This window comes from Malaya genurostris, chromosome 3 (assembly GCF_030247185.1).
Source record: "Malaya genurostris strain Urasoe2022 chromosome 3, Malgen_1.1, whole genome shotgun sequence".
Lineage (NCBI taxonomy): Eukaryota > Metazoa > Arthropoda > Insecta > Diptera > Culicidae > Malaya > Malaya genurostris.
The window spans coordinates 8,009,440-8,032,105 of NC_080572.1; the positions used below are offsets into that span (position 1 = coordinate 8,009,440).

Below are 22,666 nucleotides of genomic sequence, written 5' to 3' on the forward strand. Positions count from 1 at the left end.
TCGGTCAAAACAAATAGCACTGGTCGACATGGGTATGTTTTGGTATTCTACGTTTACGATGTTTGACTGCTTCGGTAAACCAAAGCTAGAGTCGTCTATAAACCGGTAAAACCCGAAAACGAATGTTATGAAATGAAACTTAAAGACTTGGGTTAATAGTGGTATAATAAATCCCCAGAACAACAAAAACAAGTAGCTGCACTGAGTGTTGTTTTTCATGTTTTACTACGCCAGTTTCCAATATCCTAAATCTTTTCGGTTGACATGAGTTCGTTTGAAACACTGTGGGTGGATTCACCTATCAGGAAACTCGTCTGCACTGGGAAAGGGTGCATATTCGTGATATGGCTCGATTCCTTTCTTTTGTGTTGTGCTGGCGGCAGCCGTTGACGTGGCCGTGGCGTCTATCGGCAGTTGAATTCGAACGGTGTTAGTGATCGGACAAAACTAGGTTAAAGGCTATTACGTGCTAAAGGTTATACACTTGTATATCAGACAGCTTCAGTTGGAATTATTGATGGCCGCACCAACAGTTAAAGTACTGCCAGGTGAGGAATGCATAACAAAGACTTCATCAGGTCTTGTAGGTCTAATGAGGTTCCTCAGTGTATTTTCAAGCTTCAGATAAAAGTTTGCTCAGTATGTAAAGTGACAGCTAATTGCTAACTATTATTAACTAGTGTATAGCGAATGGATTGCGTAACGTTGACATATTCTCGATACTAAAAATAAATGGGACTAAACGTTCCATTCTTTCCAAATTTGAACCGATTGTGAGCATGGCTTTTGATAGTAAATGTGATTTAATTAATGCTAATACTGCGATTCGTATTAACTCAATTCGCCGAGGGTACTGAAATCCTGAATTTATACGAAAGCACAGAATAGTCGTTATTAATCATTTTTCTATCACGAACCAGTTTTCATATTAGTGGAACAATTCGGCACATTGCTACTAAAAGCATGCTGCCATGTTCTCATCGGTCACAGCTTGTCAGCAAAACACCTATCAATCTCGTGCACAACTCTTAAGGTCGACCCGCACTTGGTCGACTCCGAACCAATCCGAACTTTTCGGCATCACCTTTTTGCTGCTTCGAAAAGAAAATAAACTCGGTGCCGGAAAACTCGGGTTGGTCGGATTGAACTAGTGCGAATAGACCTTTTTACTGGTTGTCTTCACTGCTGGCAGCACATTTTACTTGAGCAGAGTAGATGTATTCCGTAGACAATTGAACCGAGTTATTTATATTATCCTAATCATGCTATTCCAACTAAAATATCGTTATTCGCTTCAATGTGATGCAAAGTAATTTCCATACGTCCAAAACTAGCTGACTCGGTGATTTTCAGGGTGGAAAAATTTTTTTCTCTAAGCTCGTGCTGAAATGCTGTCTGATGTGCTATTTCACATTTGTTTCATATTTACTATGCTGATGTTTGTAGGACGCAGAAGGTCGCTGATACACTTTAAAACTCACCAGATTAAATAAGTAATAAGCCCCACAAAAACACTGTCGGCTTGCTATCAGACAATATATAATAGTTAAATGAAAATTAACAATTCACAATAGATAATAGATAATAGATAATAGATAATAGATAATAGATAATAGATAATAGATAATAGATAATAGATAATAGATAATAGATAATAGATAATAGATAATAGATAATAGATAATAGATAATAGATAATAGATAATAGATAATAGATAATAGATAATAGATAATAGATAATAGATAATAGATAATAGATAATAGATAATAGATAATAGATAATAGATAATAGATAATAGATAATAGATAATAGATAATAGATAATAGATAATAGATAATAGATAATAGATAATAGATAATAGATAATAGATAATAGATAATAGATAATAGATAATAGATAATAGATAATAGATAATAGATAATAGATAATAGATAATAGATAATAGATAATAGATAATAGATAATAGATAATAGATAATAGATAATAGATAATAGATAATAGATAATAGATAATAGATAATAGATAATAGATAATAGATAATAGATAATAGATAATAGATAATAGATAATAGATAATAGATAATAGATAATAGATAATAGATAATAGATAATAGATAATAGATAATAGATAATAGATAATAGATAATAGATAATAGATAATAGATAATAGATAATAGATAATACAGGGTGATTTTTTAAGAGCTTGAGAACTTTTTTAAACAATAAAACGCATAAAATTTGCAAAATCTCATCGGTTCTTTATTTTAAACGTTAGATTGGTACATGACATTTACTTTTTGAAGATAATTTCATTTAAATGTTGACCGCGGCTGCGTCTTAGGTGGTCCATTCGGAAAGTCCAATTTTGGGCAACTTTTTCGAGCATTTCGGCCGGAATAGCCCGAATTTCTTCGGAAATGTTGTCTTCCAAAGCTGGAATAGTTACTGGCTTATTTCTGTAGACTTTAGACTTGACGTAGCCCCACAAAAAATAGTCTAAAGGCGTCAAATCGCATGATCTTGGTGGCCAACTTACCGGTCCATTTCTTGAGATGAATTGTTCTGCGAAGTTTTCCCTCAAAATGGCCATAGAATCGCGAGCTGTGTGGCATGTAGCGCCATCTTGTTGAAACCACATGTCAACCAAGTTCAGTTCTTCCATTTTTGGCAACAAAAAGTTTGTTAGCATCGAACGATAGCGATCGCCATTCACTGTAACGTTGCGTCCAACAGCATCTTTGAAAAAATACGGTCCAATGATTCCACCAGCGTACAAACCACACCAAACAGTGCATTTTTCGGGATGCATGGGCAGTTCTTGAACGGCTTCTGGTTGCTCTTCACTCCAAATGCGGCAATTTTGCTTATTTACGTAGCCATTCAACCAGAAATGAGCCTCATCGCTGAACAAAATTTGTCGATAAAAAAGCGGATTTTCTGCCACACCGAACACTGATTTTGGTAATAAAATTCAATGATTTGCAAGCGTTGCTCGTTAGTAAGTCTATTCATGATGAAATGTCAGAGCATACTGAGCAAATAATAATGCATGAAAATCATAACCTCAAAAAATCTGAGCAAATACTAATGCATGAAAATCCTAACCTCAAAAAAATCACCTTTTAGATAATAGATAATAGATAATAGATAATAGATAATAGATAAAAGATAATAGATAATAGATAATAGATAATAGATAATAGATAATAGATAATAGATAATAGATAATAGATAATAGATAATAGATAATAGATAATAGATAATAGATAATAGATAATAGATAATAGATAATAGATAATAGATAATAGATAATAGATAATAGATAATAGATAATAGATAATAGATAATAGATAATAGATAATAGATAATAGATAATAGATAATAGATAATAGATAATAGATAATAGATAATAGATAATAGATAATAGATAATAGATAATAGATATTAGATAATAGATAATAGATAATAGATAATAGATAATAGATAATAGATAATAGATAATAGATAATAGATAATAGATAATAGATAATAGATAATAGATAATAGATAATAGATAATAGATAATAGATAATAGATAATAGATAATAGATAATAGATAATAGATAATAGATAATAGATAATAGATAATAGATAATAGATAATAGATAATAGATAATAGATAATAGATAATAGATAATAGATAATAGATAATAGATAATAGATAATAGATAATAGATAATAGATAATAGATAATAGATAATAGATAATAGATAATAGATAATAGATAATAGATAATAGATAATAGATAATAGATAATAGATAATAGATAATAGATAATAGATAATAGATAATAGATAATAGATAATAGATAATAGATAATAGATAATAGATAATAGATAATAGATAATAGATAATAGATAATAGATAATAGATAATAGATAATAGATAATAGATAATAGATAATAGATAATAGATAATAGATAATAGATAATAGATAATAGATAATAGATAATAGATAATAGATAATAGATAATAGATAATAGATAATAGATAATAGATAATAGATAATAGATAATAGATAATAGATAATAGATAATAGATAATAGATCATAGATAATAGATAATAGATAATAGATAATAGATAATAGATAATAGATAATAGATCATAGATAATAGATCATAGATAATAGATCATAGATAATAGATAATAGATAATAGATAATAGATAATAGATAATAGATAATAGATAATAGATAATAGATAATAGATAATAGATAATAGATAATAGATAATAGATAATAGATAATAGATAATAGATAATAGATAATAGATAATAGATAATAGATAATAGATAATAGATAATAGATAATAGATAATAGATAATAGATAATAGATAATAGATAATAGATAATAGATAATAGATAATAGATAATAGATAATAGATAATAGATAATAGATAATAGATAATAGATAATAGATAATAGATAATAGATAATAGATAATAGATAATAGATAATAGATAATAGATAATAGATAATAGATAATAGATAATAGATAATAGATAATAGATAATAGATAATAGATAATAGATAATAGATAATAGATAATAGATAATAGATAATAGATAATAGATAATAGATAATAGATAATAGATAATAGATAAGAGACGCGTTTTACTCGAAAGCAGGTTTTGAAAGTCCGTGTCCATCGCCATTCAAAAACTACTGCACCCATTTTTTTCAAATTTTGCACACACTTTCTACATATAAAAACCAGACCCCAACATTTTCCTTTTCGTTGTTTGTTACTTTAGGGAGGTTTTACAGCTACAAAATGGCGGATTTTTTGGTGAAAAATCGTACTTTTGAATTTCAACAACCACAAAAAATTCAAAAATTAAAAAAAATCAATCAGAAACGTTGGGGTCTAGAAAAACTTCTTCTCTAACTATGCTGCGTTCATTTGTTCACTTCCGATTAGTCTGCGCTGAGATACAGAGGACACCGCAAATCATGATTTTTATGAAGCGTCCTCAAAAATATCTCTTCACCGACTCAATATTGTTCCAAGAAAAAATTACAAAATGTTGTTCGAATGATGCTTTTTATCATGCAAAACATTTGAATTTATTTTATTAAACGATAGTTCTGAAAAAATTCGCAAAAATGATGATTTTTATCATCGTTTAGACATTTTCCTTTTATTTTTATAACAATATTCACTCTTTTCCCTTATCGATCTTACTTGCCTAAACACCAAAACAATCAAATTAGTTTTCTCTTCATACATTTTCAGTTCAATGCGACCCATACAGCCAAAGAACATAAACATCTGAGTTATTGATGCTAGTGCTACGTGATATGATCCCGGCTCTGTGATAATGACTTTGACCAGTAGTGCCTTCGTATACCTCGATGCGCCATGCGATGCCTAACGTAAAGTAGAATGCAGCATACAGTTTATACAGTTTCCAGCAAAGGACGCAAAAATAAAGCTATAATTTTACCCCTTCTTGAGTCGCTGTTTATTCAATCTAGAAATCAGCACGCGAATGCAACACGGAATACTTGGTGCATCACGAGAGCTTGTACATAGTACTGCCACCAGCAGCATTAGCAAGTATAGTATGAAAACCGGAAGTGATAATCAGTCACCCGAGGTAGGTGCAAACAGCGGAAACGGAACAAAGACCGGTAACCGAGATGTGGTGGCTCGCTGGCGAGTACCCATGCACGGTAAGATCTATGAAGTGGAATTCGAGCATGGTTCCACCAGCGGGAAGCGGGTGTTGTGGATTGACAAGAAGGAAATTTTTCGTCGGGATTGGATGTTTAAGCTCGTCGGAGAAGATATGTTCAAACTCGAGGATAAACGCTGTATTATCAGGGTTAGACACACAGTCAATATCAGAGTTGCAATGATTACCTAGTGACCTATTTCCAGGTGGATCCTTTACCAGGCTTTAAGTACAACTATTCCTTGTATGTGGATGGCAAATCGTACGAACAGTTCTCGGAATCTCAAGCCAAAGCGCTAAAAACTTGGGAAATCAATATGGGAAACAATTTCTATCGGATAGTATTGGGTAAGTTTAGTGAAACATATTCACATCAACCCCTTTGAATATATTAGTAGCAAACCCAATTTCAGAAAAGAACACATTGAATATTTACGTTAACGGAAAATTGATAGAGGAAAGCGTAAGTAAAACGTCACCGAACTGTAGTTTACATCGCTTTCAGCACTTGCCGTTTGCAGGGTGAGTTTGTAGATGGCGGCACCGATACCACCTTTCTCGAGGACGGCAACACTTTCGTGCTGAGTGCACGGACCAGCGGCAACAAGCGGGAAGGGATTGTGCACGGGCTAACGATAAACGGTGTAGCGGTACAGGATGCCTCCGCTGGCGGAACACCAGATGTTTGAATGAGATATGAACAAGACAGATGGCATTACACAGGTAACATGTTACCTACCCATATATTTACCATGTAACAATTCAAACGATAAATAAAACGTGCAGAGCAATAATAAAGTTGGAATTTACCCACTGAGAAAGTGGTTACAATTTGATAGGCGTTTGTTCAGTTTGTTTTATTTTTCCTACAAACTAATATAAAAATTGTTAAGTATTCTACAGGTATATAGTGTATAGTTAAAAAATAGGTGGTTAAAACTTCTTAAATTCTCTAGTAAAACTAGTCCAACGGGTCTCCAACTCCTCACATTGAATATTGCTAATATTGAAATAGCAATGGCCTTCTTAGGAAAAAACGTTCAACGGTGGTCCTTCATTGGTCCAATACGTGGGATCATTGATCAAATGGAAGTACAATCAATCGTTCAACGGGAGGCCAACACGGGGCCTTCGTTTGAAACAGACCATTTTTTTCGTTCAACAAACCCGGCAAACAGAGGTCCATTGTTGATATGAGGAGTTGGAGCCCCGTTGGACTAGTTTTACTGCAAAATTTCTGAAGTTTTTTCCACTTATTTTTTTAAACTAACACTACATACCTGCACAATACTTCTACTTCACGTAGAATAACAACAAATTTTTTTCTATGTAAAGGTCTATGTAACACTTAATTTTCACACTATTTTTGCAAGAGAAAAAACAACAACAAACCGTTCCAGCAAACTGAACGAGTATTTCGTGCAGTATATCGTTCAACAAGCGCTCAAAGACCAACAAAATAGAATGGCCTACTGAGAGGGTATGGTTCGCGCGGTTTGTTTCAAAATCGACAAACGGAAGCCCCGAAACGGCCTCTCGTTGGACGATTCATTGGACATTCATCGGACCAACGGTCTAACATATTGAACGGAAGTTCTCCGTTTTTTTTTCTTACAGGACACGTACATTTGATTTCGTTGTTCGGTAAATTTATAATCGCACATTTTCGGCAAACATAAAAAATAATTCGGTAAATTCGAATAATTTTACAAAAATTATGCGACTTTTGCCGAATGTCAGATGCACAAAAGTTATTTTGAAAAATTCTTTACAATAAGACAACACTTCTCGTTACATCATTAATGGCATTGAGAAAGATCGAAGCAGAAATTATTTCAGATGCCGTCGTGCACAGAGCGAAAAACTTTACACTTAAATTGGTTTACCGATCCAGCTCTTCGATTCTCGGTGATTTTTTTTTAGTAAGAATAACGTTTCATCACAGTGGTACCTTGAGGTACTGCTATCAACAAATGTTTATTTATGCTGATGTATCAGTAGAGTAAGAATGTTATACCGTTTTCATTTTAGAACCTAGACGCGGGTTACTCTGAATCCGAGTAAAACGAACACGTGGTACGCGCCCTAAACAACAACTCATATTAAAAAAAAAATAAACAAACTCGCATGGATGCGTGGTGCGATCCGAGAAAATTTTCAGAGCGAAACTACGCGATTGGAGTCCGATCTAGAGCGACCCCAGGTTGCAAAAACAAACTCATCAAAAGTTGTTTTGGCGACTCTGGGTCAGCTCTCGGGCTGCTCTGATCAATAAACGAAAACGGTATTAGGTAGTACGGCTGTTCAAAACTCGTCAAAAGATGACAAAATTACCCACTCCATGATATTTTTTATAGCTTCAGAATCTGGATACTATACATCAAGTTATAGCATAAATTTCGTAAAAATTTTATGCAATTTTAGTTCCAAACAGGATCCTCGTTTGAAGCAACATAAAAAAAGTTTTTAGTCATTTTCAATGTGCTTGAAGTTGACTCTGTCCGACTGATTCAAATGAAGTGGTACTGATGTCCGAGTGCCCAGCAATCAGTGGCGTAACTTCGTAACTACGAAAGGGACCCGGGTTAATTTATGAGAAGGGGTCCTCAGAAAGATATGTGCAAAAAGTTGCATTTTTTGTAAATATAATATTAACCCTAGAACGCTCTCGAAGGGGTAGATTTGTACCCCAGCGCTACTTCAAACCTCAGTTATTTGATTACGGTTTACCATAATCAACCTTTACGATAACTCAATCTGATGTTTAGTCTTTGATTTACACTGGTACATTATTTTTATTTCACTTAACCGGTTGAGTTATGACTTGCCTGGGGTAGGAATGTACTCCATGATTTTTGTTGGATTTTCGTTTTCAACGGAAATTTGATTATAACATTTTCGTGAGTGAAATATCTAAACACAGTAAGCGAAGAAAAATGTATAGGATACTGTTATGTCGTTTTCGCTTGAGAAAACTGAAACAACAGGGTAGTTTCATCAAACAAACACTTTTCACGAAACTGTGTTGTTTTCGCGCTTAGCAACGGCGGTTTGAGCAAACCTGATATAACAACCAGGTTCGAAACTGACTCGATTTTCAGTTCAACAACGTTAAAACTAGGTTCGAAACTAGCTTCAAACAAACGGTTTGACAGCAGTTAGGGTGGAAACTGGGTTAGGTTTGGTATCAAGCGAAAACGACATTAGCTACAACATTGCTGAACGGTAGCAATGTCTATGTTGTATGTAGAAGTAAATATTTGATAAAAACCAATAAAGTAATGGCATGTACGAGTGAAATAAAGTTGACATTTTTGACTTCAAGAAATAAAAGAGACACTACAAATTCGTTATACTGGAATATGTTATAATTTTTAACCATAGAACACCAATGTTCAATAGCTTGCAACACATGATTTCTCGTCTTCTGTAGCCCACATTCCTCTCTTTTGGATAAGTAATATACAATATTTAAACCTACATATGACGTTAATAAATACTTACGTTGGTTGCTCATAAATACATCGGATACTACTTTTTAACTGGTTAGGAAAAAATTTACCATTTATCATAAAAACAATATCAAACCTTTAATGACCATTGATGGAATAAAAATTTATTTTACTTGTATAAAATTGATAGTTATCGATCGAACAATTGTTGAATTCGATTTCAAAGTCAATTAGATCAGAAGAAAAGACCGCCTGAGGTTCCGGTTCGGGATGTGTTGGCGAGTCGGGATAGTTTATATATGTTTCTCATATACCAGTACCTTAAACACATTGACATACAAGTATAATGTGTTATTCCTCGCTCAGAAAGTATAATTTCCACCCACAGATTCGACACTAACATCCGCCCGATTCTCTCGATCCACGTCCCTGTCCACCATCTTCATTGGAACTAACAAGATCTTTTCTTGTCACTAACTTTTTCGTTCCCCCTTCCCTGTCTCTTCACCATCTCGATGGCAACTAATTAGATCTCTGTCGTTTTCAGACATTTTGTTCCCACATCCCCTTTTTACCACAATATTTACTTCTCATAAATTAATTCATTCTTTTCGGCAATATCATCATCACCGCCCACGGAAGACCGCTCCAGTCGAAAACCAGCATGCGGGCCACCCGCCGGGCCATCGTAGCCTGGGGGTGTTTCCTGCGGACCAACGCCCTCTGGAAGACTCATGCAACACTCATTTCATCGACCACTGCCGATCGCCTGCTGAAAGCTGGATTTACGAGAACCCGAGATGACATAGTCTAATGATACTATTCTAGTTTTAAGTTAGTCATTAATTAAGATTAGAAAATACCCTTGGCATCTTAGAGCTTAAGCAGTGTGCCTAAAATTATATTACATTATTGAATAGATCAGAAGAACGTAATATAAATTCAAATGTACTTTTTTTATGTTTCATCTGATAGTCGGTTTCGAAAGTCGTTGTCTATAGCTGTTAGAAAACAGCCGTTCCAGTATTGCACTGGATGAAGGGATCTACAAATAATTGATAATTCATCTACAAATAATAATTTATTCAGCACTCAGAACCTAATCAAGACTGTGAATTTGTGAAATTTTCTGCATGTACGAGGTTTTTCTACGTAGAAAACATAAAATACAGTGTTCTATGGCAGAATATATATTCTTGAGTGTCTAAAACTAATGCGACTACATTTCATCCGTAATGTTGGAAACAATTCAAAACATTTAAACCGAAATGTTGGCAGTTCCGTTAATTTTATATTGTATTTAATATAGCGTTTGCTTGATTGGAACAAAGCTGTCATGCCAAACGAACAGCTTTTGTCACTCTGGTTTTAGGCACTCTAGCATACCCGACATAAAAAACCGTGTAACTTGCCATCGATGTTCGGAATGTTGGAATGTTTATTTACTGAATGAAAACCAACCATTATCTCAATTTCAGTTTTATTTTTCTTTCAATAATGTCTCATAGTAACCAATAACTTACTTTAAAAAGTTAAATTAGCGTTAAATGGGAGGAAAAGCTCATCGGGTGAAATGGAATGTTCTGGGGGAAAATCTTGTATACAGAAATTAAGTTTTCTTTGTTACATACGTTACGGCATTAGAACTAACTCAAATAAATACAAACTCTAAATGCGTAAAGAAATATTAATGCATTTGTTTCAATCGAATGATACTGGTTGAATTTTATTTTAGATCATAAAAGAAAAAAAATCTATCCTCATACTGCTTTCTTAAATACTTGAATGTACCTTTGCGTCTGCTACGTCAGACTAAATAATACTCCATAAGTAATCATGAATACACTAAATCAATTCTTATTCTGGACGAAACCTGTTGCTGGAATGAACTGAAAGGTTGGTTGAGCTTGAGCATTTAATATATATCTAGTTGAAAGAAAAAGTCAATGATAACAGTAGAGATCATTGTAATGCTAAAACAATCAAACAATTCGTTGCTCTTTCGCACTTCAATTCTCCCGAAAATTCAGTGGAAAATTATTGACGATAAACGATTAGTCCTGAATGTGTGTTTCATTTTTTTCCAGGCGTTTTTTTTTTCAATAGATCACTCATTCCACATCTTACTTGTTTACGCCAATTAATTGAATCAATGAATTAAATTGCATATAAAAAAAAAAAACATTTTCCTGCTTTCTTTGACAAAGTGGCTGTCGTTTTGTTTTTGTTAATTTTGGTTGGAATAATTTGAATGCTTTATCTAACACCGCTACTGTTCGGTTTTGGTTTTGTGTTTCTGTATGTTTACTTTATCAGTTAATTATCTTCCACAATGTTTTATTTAAAACTTTAAAATCTCGCTTTTTTGTTTTTTTTTTCTCGTATTCGTTAAATAAATGTGATTTTCACTTCTGTTCTGATACTATACAGTTTAGATCATATTCTCTGCGGAAATCTGCATTCACTGAGTTCATTGTTCTCTTTTTTTTTTGTTATCAATTTATGTTTTCACTAACTGTTAACGCAGGTGCAATTAGTCTAGTCAGGAATTTTTTGATGTTTATTTGCATTAGATTTTTTTCTTGCAATTGTTGTTAATATAATTTTAGATCTTTTCGTTAATTGGAATAGTTTGTCGTTTTCACATTCGAAGAAGTAAGCACTCTTTCGGTATATCTTCGTGTTTTGCAATGCAATGGATTTGGAAATGTGTCCATTTCAATACGTTTAAAGTAGAATATTCGTTTGCGGCCATCGTCTAGCGGATCATCATGTGACAAGCTTGTTGCTACCCTCAGCAATCGTTTTCACATTGTTTGTAGTTTAAGAGTAAAATAATGCCTCTTCCGTTCTTGTCCTAAGTACATTGTCAATTAAGTAACTTTAACTATTGGAAACGTTCTACCTTGACGTAGCTTTGCCACTTAATTATAATTCGTACTAGACTTGTCCTAACCTTGGTAATTTCATCGATTTTTACACTAAAATTTTGTTTTGTTCTTTCAAACTTACGTCGTGTAGAAGAAGAAATATATAAAAACTAGAAAAAAAAGATGATAATGAAGTTGAAATTTTTAACTTAAAAGGAAAACAAAAATATTCGTTCTCTCTGTTGCTCGGTTTCTCCTAACTATCCCTACATCATTCCGTAGTTTAGTTCAATGGAAGGCAAAACATGTGCTGCAGTAGACTTTTTGATGGTGGCGGAGGTAATTGAAGAATACTTAGTTCATCCACAACAGAATCGTAATCGCTAGAATCGTCACCGTATAGCTGCAAACGAACGGGAGTGAATGGAAAGTTTTTCGGGAAAGAAAGAAAAGAAAAAAGACAGTAAATATTTAGATTATTATGAAATTTAATGAAATTTTTCCTCTTTTTCTTTCTTAACTGTGTTTGTCATCTTGGTGAGAGTAAACGTACTAAACAATTGAAACACAAAATAAGTCTAGCAAAGTGTACACTTGCGGATGGGACATTTCGGAGCAGTGACGAAACGTGCTGATACAAGTAGCAAATATACACACGTAAAGTTATTTTTCATAAAAAAAACTGTATGAAAGAACAATCCTTTACAAAGAAACTGACCGTTTTTATGTACAAGTTTAGGGAAAAGCTATCATAACAAACAAATTTTCATGCAACATTCCATATTATCGGGAGGGGTACTATTTGACACCCCTGGTGGTTTTTTACCAAAAATACAATGACCGAGTTTCTCACAGTACGTTGGCACTCGGGTTGTAAAAGAGGTATTGATTTCATCACAAAACTTAAGTTAGATTGTAATGAAGAATATGCATGATTGATTTTTTTTTGTAAATGGCAATAACCTGTTACAGTAACGGTAAATGATGCAAAGCAATTCAATTGAAAAAAATGAAACATGCACGAAATGTGTCTCATAATCCATAATGAAAGTGTGCTTTAAAAACAACTTGATAGGACATGCCTATCAGGTTGTTCGAACTATCAAAGTCTTGTTTCACGACAACAAACATTTGAAAAATGGTTTATGTTTGATTTTCTCTATTGAACAGTACTTATCAGATGCCAAAATACTTCATTATTAATGTGCAAGTACGAGTGCAATGTTTGATAACCAATGGTGCTAATCTACTTCTTCTTCTTTCTGGTACGCGTCACCTCACTTGAGATGACGCCGAATTGATGGTACAGCAACTAAGGCTATATTGCCAGTTAATTTTCGTTTATAGTCCAATGGACTTCATTTTCACTTGACTACAAGCGAAAATCTCGCTGTGTGGCTGCGTCGAATCGTCAAAGTACGGCTGAAAATCCTTTGTTTCTGGCGAAATACTCGAATTTTCTCCGGACTAACACGATGCAACGTGCTCACCCGTTGAGAGTTTCACCGGAAGTGATGGTGCTAATCGATTCTAAATATTCCAAGAACACGCGAATCAAGAATTTAGACACTAATCGTTCTAATCTGTATTTAGCATGTATCGAACTCATAGATGAAAATGCTCACATGTATTCAAGTAAAAAATCTAATCCAGCAGTCTCGTTATTTAAACAACAAACACGGACAAACGAAGACAGACCCTATTCGTATATCGCTTCAGCAAAAAAGAATACCAATGTCACTCGTTTCCACAAATACGAGCACTGGTAGGGATAACTGTATATCGTTTTCTATCATAGACTCTCGGACATCACCGAGTATCTATACTGCACAGTATACGTTTTGCACTGGAAAACCGAAAGCAAATTAGTGGTTTTGGAAAGAAAGAACACAATTTTCAAGTAACTACGTAAATATTTCTACGTATTGATTTGGATGTTCATAGCCATGTATTTTTAATTGTATATTATTGAAATGTTGAATAATAGCTGGCAGTGTATTATTTTGTCTGCAAAAAATCTCCAGTATACCGGATTTTCCTGCCATAGTCGACGGTTTTGAAGGAGTAGGCGATATATCAAAGGGAAAGCAGCGCTCTGATTGGTCAATCGATGCCAAAGCGAAGCTGTTAGAAGCACGCGAGTCTATAAATATAAGCAAAATTATAGCTAACGTTTCAGTTCCACGCGTAGCATGCTAGAGGTAGATTGTTGCTAGACAGCAAGACAAAAAGTGTCATAAAACGATTTGAAGCTTTAATTGGTATGCTCTGATCTTGTGTCATGCAAGTTCGGATGAAATTCCATGTTATGTCGTTTCGACTGAGAAATTGACAACTACCCCAGGTTAAATTTGGAGTGCATAAGATTAATTTCCAATTTATATAAGATGAACTCGATTGGCACATTGTCGCAAAGCTGATTTACCGGTAGCGACACCTGCCAATGAAAAATGGAACCAAGAAAAGGAGGATTCTTTCGGAAATTTTTATATCGGCAGTAGTGATTTGCAACATTTTTATCGTTTATTCAATAGTACAAATAGATATCAGCAATAAAAATACACTCGGAGTAGAAGAAAATCGTTTTCAAAGTGATTACTACTATTTCCAGGCATTTGAAAAATGGTATCAAACCAAGTTTAATGCTCTATTCTGAATAAACGGTAGATTTCGCACAATGAACTAAGATCAACATTACCACCTCAGAGGAAAAACTTTTTCTTCAACTTCTACTATGTTTTTTCAAATGAATTTGCCCGTTTTCAAAAAAAATCATTGAAAAGGTGGAGTAATTAGAAATTTTCCTACCGATTTGACAGCTCTCGCTGAAAGTATCATCTCTGAACAAGCAGCGCCTCTACATTTCAGTTTTGCGACAATATGCCAATTGATAATAAGAAAAAGTTTATCGCTTCAACCGAAATCGCAGAATGGTTGTAATGGTAGAGAAACGCTATAAAAATAACTGCTTGCATACAAAACTTGAACACAAGCTTGACGAAGAGAAGCTTAAATATCGATACCGTATCGTGCACAAACATATAATTGCATACATTTGGGCTATTGATGTAATTGCGTCGGCTACAAAACAAAAACAAATTACGACAAATAGAGTCTATATTCTGGTGTTCGGTTTTGGTTCCTAATAAAGTTCAATCTAAGCAGACTCTCGTGCATTTGCGAATTCAATCCCATGGGGCTGATCCTTATAGTTTTTTCGTCATTGTCACCTGTTTTGAATACATGAAAATGACTCTGACGTATGACGTGACGTATAAAAACACAATTACAATATAAGAGAATAAAATAGTCCGAATTTTCATAGAAAATCTGCATTACCCTGTATGAAAAATCTGTATTTATTTGTATTCGCCAATAAAACAAATTTTTCTCAATGATAACTTCATTTCATAATTGAAGATATATATAAAAAATGATCCTGTTTATAAACCACCGTTTCCCTTCGTTTGTTGTTTCTTTCGGTTATCACCATCAGCACTCCATCTCTCTTACTTTTTACACAGTATCATGGTTAAAACCATCAACGTTTTTGAAAACGCAGATTTCTTTGCAACCAAATCTTAGTACTCCAATCAGGTTATATTTTGTCAGATCATCAATGAACTTTAAGTTTCAAATAAACAGCGCAAAAAATCTATTTATTTGTTGATTGATTTTCTTAAAAACGTTTCCAGCATCAGCTTAGTCTTACTCAACGAAAAACATTTTCGGGAGTGGCAAATGATTGAAATACTGAAAGAAAAATTCACGAAAAATAGACAAGGTTAGGTTAGGCTAAGCTCGAACATGCAAAGACATTGAGGCTAAACTCGAACATGCAAACACTTTGCTTGTTCATTTGAATCACTCTTCGAAAAAAAAACATTTTGTTTCCTACCCGATCAGATGCACATAACAAAATCATAACACAAGTATATCAACAGTTGATATGTATAACAATTTGTGTTATTTTGAGATATTCAACCAATAAAAACAGTTGAAAGTTAAAAATTATGATAACAATATAATAACGAAATCAGTTGTGATGTTTTATTTTCGTTTGCAAGACTTATGATAACGTTCATTAATTGGAAAAATGAGTTCTTCTGTTGCTTTATATCGAAATATAATGATCGGAATTTCAACAAACTAAAACAAGAACCAGATTACTAAGTTGCTAAAAGTTGGCTGTGATATAGTTATTCTGTGTTAAATTTGCTATCTAATCTATTACTAATTTATGAATTTGTTCTAAATTTCTGCTTATTAATTTGTTATAAATTTCTGCTTTCGGACTTCTGTAGTTATATCAAATTCAATAATAATTGCGATACAAACGTTTCAAAATCTGTTACGATTTTGTTCCCGCTAGAGTTTTTATGTTTTACCAGCCAAAAAATATTTCAAAATTTGTTTCAAAATATTTCTGAAATAAATTACTCCAGTTGTTATAATTCTGTTATTTCCATCTGATCGGGTCGTGTTTACGGTTAAGACGTATAAAAAATTTGGTATCTCTTTTCGTATTATGTATCATGAATAAATGAGAATTCTCCTATCATCGATGACAATCTTCAACTGGTCATTCGGTTGAAGAATGTTCGTCGACGACAATATCAACGTTCTCGTGATCCTGCTATGAAAAACATAGTTAAGGAAATTAAACATAGATTAACTCTTTTGCGAAATGAAAATGTCGCTAAAGAAGTTGAACAAATTAAACCATAAATTAAACCTTTCTGGAAACTTTCTAAGGTTCTCAAGAAACCTCAGGAACCAATTCCTGCTCTCTTACAAATGGCGAAAAAGCTCAAAAACTTTTTCAGCAGTTCGAGAGTGTCCACAATTTTAATTTGAACGTTGTGAGTCCTATTGGAAATAAAGTCTCACTGAAATATGATCATATTTCAACCAAAGTGTTATCACAAGATGACATTATTGAGACGAATTTTGATGAAATTAAATCAATTATTAGGAAACTTGAAAACATGAAGGCTCCTGGAAATGATGGAATCTTTAATATTCTTATTAAAAATCTTCCCGATGTTGCCTTGAGACTTTTGGTTAAAATTTTCAACAAGTGTTTTTCTTTAGCTTACTTCCCAAAAAGATGAAAAACGCTAAAGTAATTCCTCAAACCTGATAAAAACCCAGCAGAAACATCAAGTTATCGACCAATTAGTTTACTTTCTTCTATCAGTAAACTTTCAATAGCAATTTCAATTAGCGTACCGCAGCGCAATTCGCTCGGATACGGGCTTATCTTGTCGACTAATGTTGCGCCACAGATCGAATCCTAACTCTGTCAGGTCATTATTAGCAACGTTTCAGGCAGAAAACGAGTAAAATTGGAACAAAGGATTTAAGTGATTAATAAAATAATGGTGACATAACGTTTTTGCACAGTTGCAATTTTTCCATGATTTGGTTTTTCTTGTTTATAAAAACTGAATACTTCAAACGTGTCTTGGGAAGAGAAAACTTTCATTTTTAATTCCTTATCTACGTGCGGCTCAACATAGTGAAAAGATTGTGTTCCAGAAATAGTTTTACATTTTTCGAAACGGTTTTTGAGAAATTTCTCTGCTCTTACATAATCTTCCGAACATTTGTATATGACTGAAATGTTGGGTATAGAAGATGCTTTCCTAGCCCATTCGTACAATTCATTCGCGGTCGAAATTTGACAATCATTGATCATTTGTAAACTTGCGCGACGTGCCATTCGTTTAATAGTTCCTCCAGCACCGTCGCATGACCCTTTTCCATGAGCTGACGCGTGAAAATTCCACTGTGCAAAACAATGAAAATCATGCTCGTGATGAAAAATATTCGCAGTGTTTTGCATTTTTGAATTACTGAGGAGCGCCTTCAGAAAAATAAATGCACTTGCGTATATGTGGGTAGTATTGTGATAAATATTGATTAAGAGCTTCGATAAAAAACATACACAGCTATTGCGTCATGTTTCTTGCAATCAGAAATAATTACTAATGTTTTATGATCGATTTTGCTGTTCATTTTATAATAGAAAACAATGGGGAATATAGTCGCTTGGTCGTTGTTCCAATGAAAGCCAGTTATGGCGTTTCGTATAACGAAGGCGTAATTTTCCGTAAAATCGCAAATTATTAAACTTTCGTCACTCTTCAATTTTTTTCACATTTAAAAATATGAAGTTTGTTTTCGAGCAATGAAAGAAATCATATGATGCTCAGCCATAGCCGAAGCAGAAAAAAGTCAACGACGGAGAGCTCGGATCGGTCGGAACGGCATAATGCGGATAGCCTTTTAAGCCCGTATCCGAGCGAATTGCGCGTGCGGGTCGTAATTGAAAAATTCACTGCTCCAAAAGTATTGATCTTTCCACTCTGAAACTTTGTCAAGATTGAGTTAAACCCCTATGGCTTCTTTTTTCAATAAAAATTTTTAAAAAATAGGCCCAAGTTTGAATTTTTTTTATTTGTTTATTAATTATTAATTTTTTTCATTATATAAACTTTAAAGGTTGTTTTATTGAATCGCTTATTTGAAAGCTAAGGAAAAGGCGCACATTTCATGGATTGGACGAATTTTTGTATCTTCATTATATGTAATAGTCTACTTCTACGGCATCCTTCCCGCAAAAGATCTGCCCAAACAACGCATTATCACCAGTCTAATTCAGTTTCTGTTTCTGCCGCCAGACATTGATTTGAAATTTTTTTCTATCTTTGGCTGTCTTTGGAATATTTTGTTAACTTTTCAGCTCATCTCGTAAAATTAGATGCACAATAACAGCTCAGTATAATGGAATGAAATGCGATGAGATGACTTAGAATAAAAAAATAACTTGCGCAAATGCAACAGACTAGCAAAAGCGAGAAATGAAGAATCAAAGTATTACCGGTATTACTTACATTTATTGACGTCCATTGGACAATTTTAGAGTTCGAATCAAACAGAAAATGGCTTCTTTGTTACAGAGACAAATCCTAAAGTTGATAAACACTATTTCAATCTAAACGGAGGGTTAAAAGTGTAAAATCATAGCAGAAACTAAAACAGAAAACTGTATCAAACTATCATTCACTATTCTAGAAAAATGAAACACTTTTGTACACTAACTTTGGAAACAACGGACTTAGTTATGTCAATTATAACTAGTTTCTCTGGTTGCTTAGATTTTAAGAGATTATTGTTACCGCTCGGTACTGCTTGAATCGTTAGTGTTTTATTAGAACTACAAATATACGAGTAACGTTAAGACATTTCAAGGACGAAAACATGATAACAGAGATACATCGGAAGTAGAACAAAGGTTGGAAAGGAAAAAAAATAAAATCAGTCGAATTTTAGCAAAACATTGTGAACCGGGTCGATCAAATTGTCGTTTGAACAACCATAGGCTCGTAATCGATTGTGTGGGGATGTAAAAAAGCCTAACCTAGTGTAATTTGTGGTTTCATACGGTGACAACACACGAATAATGGAGGCGCATGTTTATTTTTCCGTTCTTATCCGTTAGCATTGGCTTACCTGCATGTTGTACGGATGCAGCTCGCAGGATGCGTGGTGTCAAACGCAGTCTTCCAGGGACATTAGCAGCGGGTTCACATACTCGAAACCTTCGAATTCGCTTTGATCGATATTGTCTATAACGCGACTGTGGAGAAAAAAAAACAAGCAATTAGTTGGTGTTTTCAAAATAAAAATAAAACGAAGCTGAAATCGCCGGTTAGAAACACAGCTTCACAAACAGCAATCGGATTCCCTTTCATCGAAGCGCTGTGCCCTACTTACTCATCGTCCGGTGTCAGGTGCACCGGTTCATCCGTGAACTCCGGCGGGAAGTTGGCTAGATCACGATCGGAATCGAGCCTCGGCCGGAACGGTGGCGTGATTTGCTTTTGCTCTAGCTAAAAGATATGGACACCAAAAGGTGGATAAAAGGTACGATCCAACCAATCATAGAGCATCACAAAAATCGATGAGAAAAAAAACGAAAGATAAAACGAATGTGAAAATCGCTAGCAACATTCAACCTATAGAATATAATAAATAAAACGACAGAAAAAATATCATCCAATCGATGGAAAGATGCAAAAAAAAAAACAAACTCCATTAAAAATTGCAAACGCTCAAGAGACAAGTAAATAAATGATACAACAAGAGAGAGAGTGGGAGGTGGATGAAATTGGTTATTTTTCATAGCATGCGTTCACCGGATGCGTACATACGTACAGGCGTAAAACAGAGCAGTAGGCGGTTAAAGTTCAAATAGGTGGAATTAAATTTAAATTTTTGCAACCGGATTTACTTAACCAAACACAAAAACAATACATCTTCAGAATGTGTCGCTTTATGGTAAGGGTTCGTGCATTAATGCGGATGGACTTGGATCGTGCCGTAATATGATTCAAACAGATTACAATACAACACGAGCGTGGACTGCTAGAAAACAGGTAAAAGAAACTAATCGCAGTTTTCACGTTTTCCGCTATTTGTCAGGTTACTGTTTTTGGAAATTGCGCGCTTATGCAGCGTTCAGATCGATTCTGAAAAACCTGTCATATGTGTTTGTTTGCTGACAAATCATTCAGCTGGTTTGTTCTTTCTGCAAATTTGAAGCACTTCGAAGTGAAACGAATTGTTTCTCAAATTAGTATTGTTTAAATTTAATTTATTGCCCCATGGGGTATTAACATGATATTAATGATAAATTCATTATTGAAGCTTACATCAAATGCATCGCTTCTCATATATTATGAAGTTTACTACAGTCGTATTTCCAGGTCGAAACCTTACACTAGATTAGAGTTGATTGCAATCCATGCATTAGCATTTCTAACCAACCTTTCAGTAACCAGTTAAGTTAACCCAGTAGTTCCAGAACCGGAAGTCGGTTCCAGATGAAATTCAGGAATTTCATATGGGACCATTTACTTGAATACTCTGAAAGTATAGATTGAGTTCCATTTTGGTGAATTTGAACCAGGATAACCGGATATTTTTTGCTTCGCCGCATTAAGAATGCATCCTTATTCTGAATAACGTCGTATCGTTTTTTCCCTCGTATTTCATTTGTATTCCCCATAACGCTAGCAAAGGTAGCTATGACTCGATCGAACCACATTCGATCGATAAATCAATACGTCGTTATTCAGAATAAGGGCGTTTTTAACACTATTCACCCTGTAATTCAGGTACAGAAAGAAATTTTTAAGTTTTGTATGAGATCGTACGACCTAAGTTTGTGAAGTTGGTCACGCTCTATCTTAGGATAGTGAGTAAGTAATCAGAAATTCAAATTTTTACACTAGTCATCCTGTATTTCCGGAACCGGAAGTCGGATGAATTTGTTATTCGGAAATTTGTTATGGCATCTTAAGATATTTTTTAGATTCTAAAGTTGGGAAAATCGGTTCATCCACCTTCGAGAAAAGACATTTTGCGTGCTCAAAGAACTGATTCGAATGGTATATGACACCTATCGTAAAATAGATAAGATTTTTCTCAACCACAACACCGTGTTTGACCAAAATCACACACCAGTAGCAGACATTCGTAACCGCACCGTGATTCTGGTTTATTCAACGCGATCTAAGACACCTGGTCATGTGTTTACGATGCTGATTGACTCGGTTGTGCTTTAAAACCCAAGCTTCGGTGTTGGTTTGCGTGTAGGTTTGCATCTTTATAGCGTGTATGAAATTGAACAAAACACGCTGTGTGCATCGTTCATAAAGTTGTGTTGTGATTTCTTCTTCCGTACCAGCACGTACCGGTTTTATATCGTCTTTTGACGGTTTGGAAGTTTTGCACACCCTGTAATTGCGGAACCGGAAATCGGATAAGGATGAAACTTTGCAATAGCTTTGGAGACAATCACCCCTACTCTGTACGTCGATTGATTCGAAATATTCCGATCAAATGTGCAATTTCCATTCTGCATTCCGTTCGTGTTGGGTATGAACTTGAATATCATTCATTCGAGTTGTTAAATTTCCTCGAATTTAAATAACTCGATCGAGAATCGTTCTAATTTGTTTATACAAGTGTGACGGTTTCGTTTACTAACAAAATTAATAATAAAAATAATATAGAACGTGTAAGTAGTGTTGACAGCTTTGATGACTAGTGTTAGAAATTTCAAGTGTTCCCGAACGAGAGTCGATCGAATCATACAAGTCGAACGGAATAAAGAATGCAAAATTTGAACTCGAACGAAAGTGTAAATTCGTTCGTATCACAAATCCGTCGGATTGCAGAATCGGGGTGAATGTGAGCTTTAATTTCAATCAAGATTTGTGAGAATAGGTTCACGCATCACTGAGAAATCGTAGTGAGTTCTACTTTTAGAGTTTTTCTTCACTATTTTTGGTGCTTCCGGCCTACAAACTAATGAGCTCTGCTAAGCAGATGAATTTATCAGTCAGTTTTATGGTACCTGTTTTTGAACATCGTTTGTGAAAAAATGTTTATGAAGTTGAACATTTTCCATTTATCGTGCCTTAGTGCTGGAACCGGAAGTCCGAGCCGGATTAAATGTTCTAGAAATTTTTAAAGAGCTATAAGACCTTCTATTTAAATCTTAGTTTGAGGAAATCGGCAAAACCGTAAAAATCGAGTGCACATTTTTTCTTTAAT

At 34.1% G+C, this 22,666-nt stretch overlaps 2 protein-coding genes across 14 annotated transcripts in view; one reads left to right on the forward strand and one right to left on the reverse strand.

Annotated features, from left to right (window-relative positions):
• Positions 1–380: 380 nt before the first annotated feature.
• On the forward strand, positions 381–6,551 carry LOC131436029 (fas apoptotic inhibitory molecule 1). 2 transcript variants are annotated; one of them, XM_058604459.1, is made up of 5 exons: positions 381–548; positions 5,274–5,865; positions 5,922–6,063; positions 6,114–6,178; positions 6,237–6,551. In XM_058604459.1, the coding sequence occupies exons 2-5, from the start codon at positions 5,530–5,532 to the stop codon at positions 6,402–6,404; spliced, it is 711 nt and encodes a 236-aa protein (XP_058460442.1). In that variant the 5' UTR covers positions 381–548; positions 5,274–5,529; the 3' UTR covers positions 6,405–6,551. The 2 variants fall into 2 exon arrangements, with proteins under 2 accessions (XP_058460442.1, XP_058460443.1); XM_058604460.1 differs by having other exon boundaries at positions 6,129–6,178.
• Positions 6,552–10,630: 4,079 nt separating this feature from the next.
• The window catches only part of LOC131437120 (atypical protein kinase C), a 244,978-nt gene continuing 232,942 nt past the window's right edge, over positions 10,631–22,666 (reverse strand). For 3 of the 12 annotated variants that reach the window (XM_058606284.1, XM_058606281.1, XM_058606280.1), the window contains exons 13-14: positions 19,556–19,682; positions 10,631–12,440 (exon numbers count right to left, since the gene is read on the reverse strand). In XM_058606284.1, the coding sequence (XP_058462267.1) occupies positions 19,595–19,682 (88 nt within the window). In that variant the 3' untranslated portion in view covers positions 10,631–12,440; positions 19,556–19,594. Of the gene's footprint in view, positions 12,441–18,936; positions 19,089–19,144; positions 19,260–19,555; positions 19,683–19,819; positions 19,936–22,666 lie in introns of all 12 variants that reach the window. The other 9 variants (XR_009230713.1, XR_009230714.1, XR_009230712.1 and 6 more) reach the window with 9 other exon arrangements.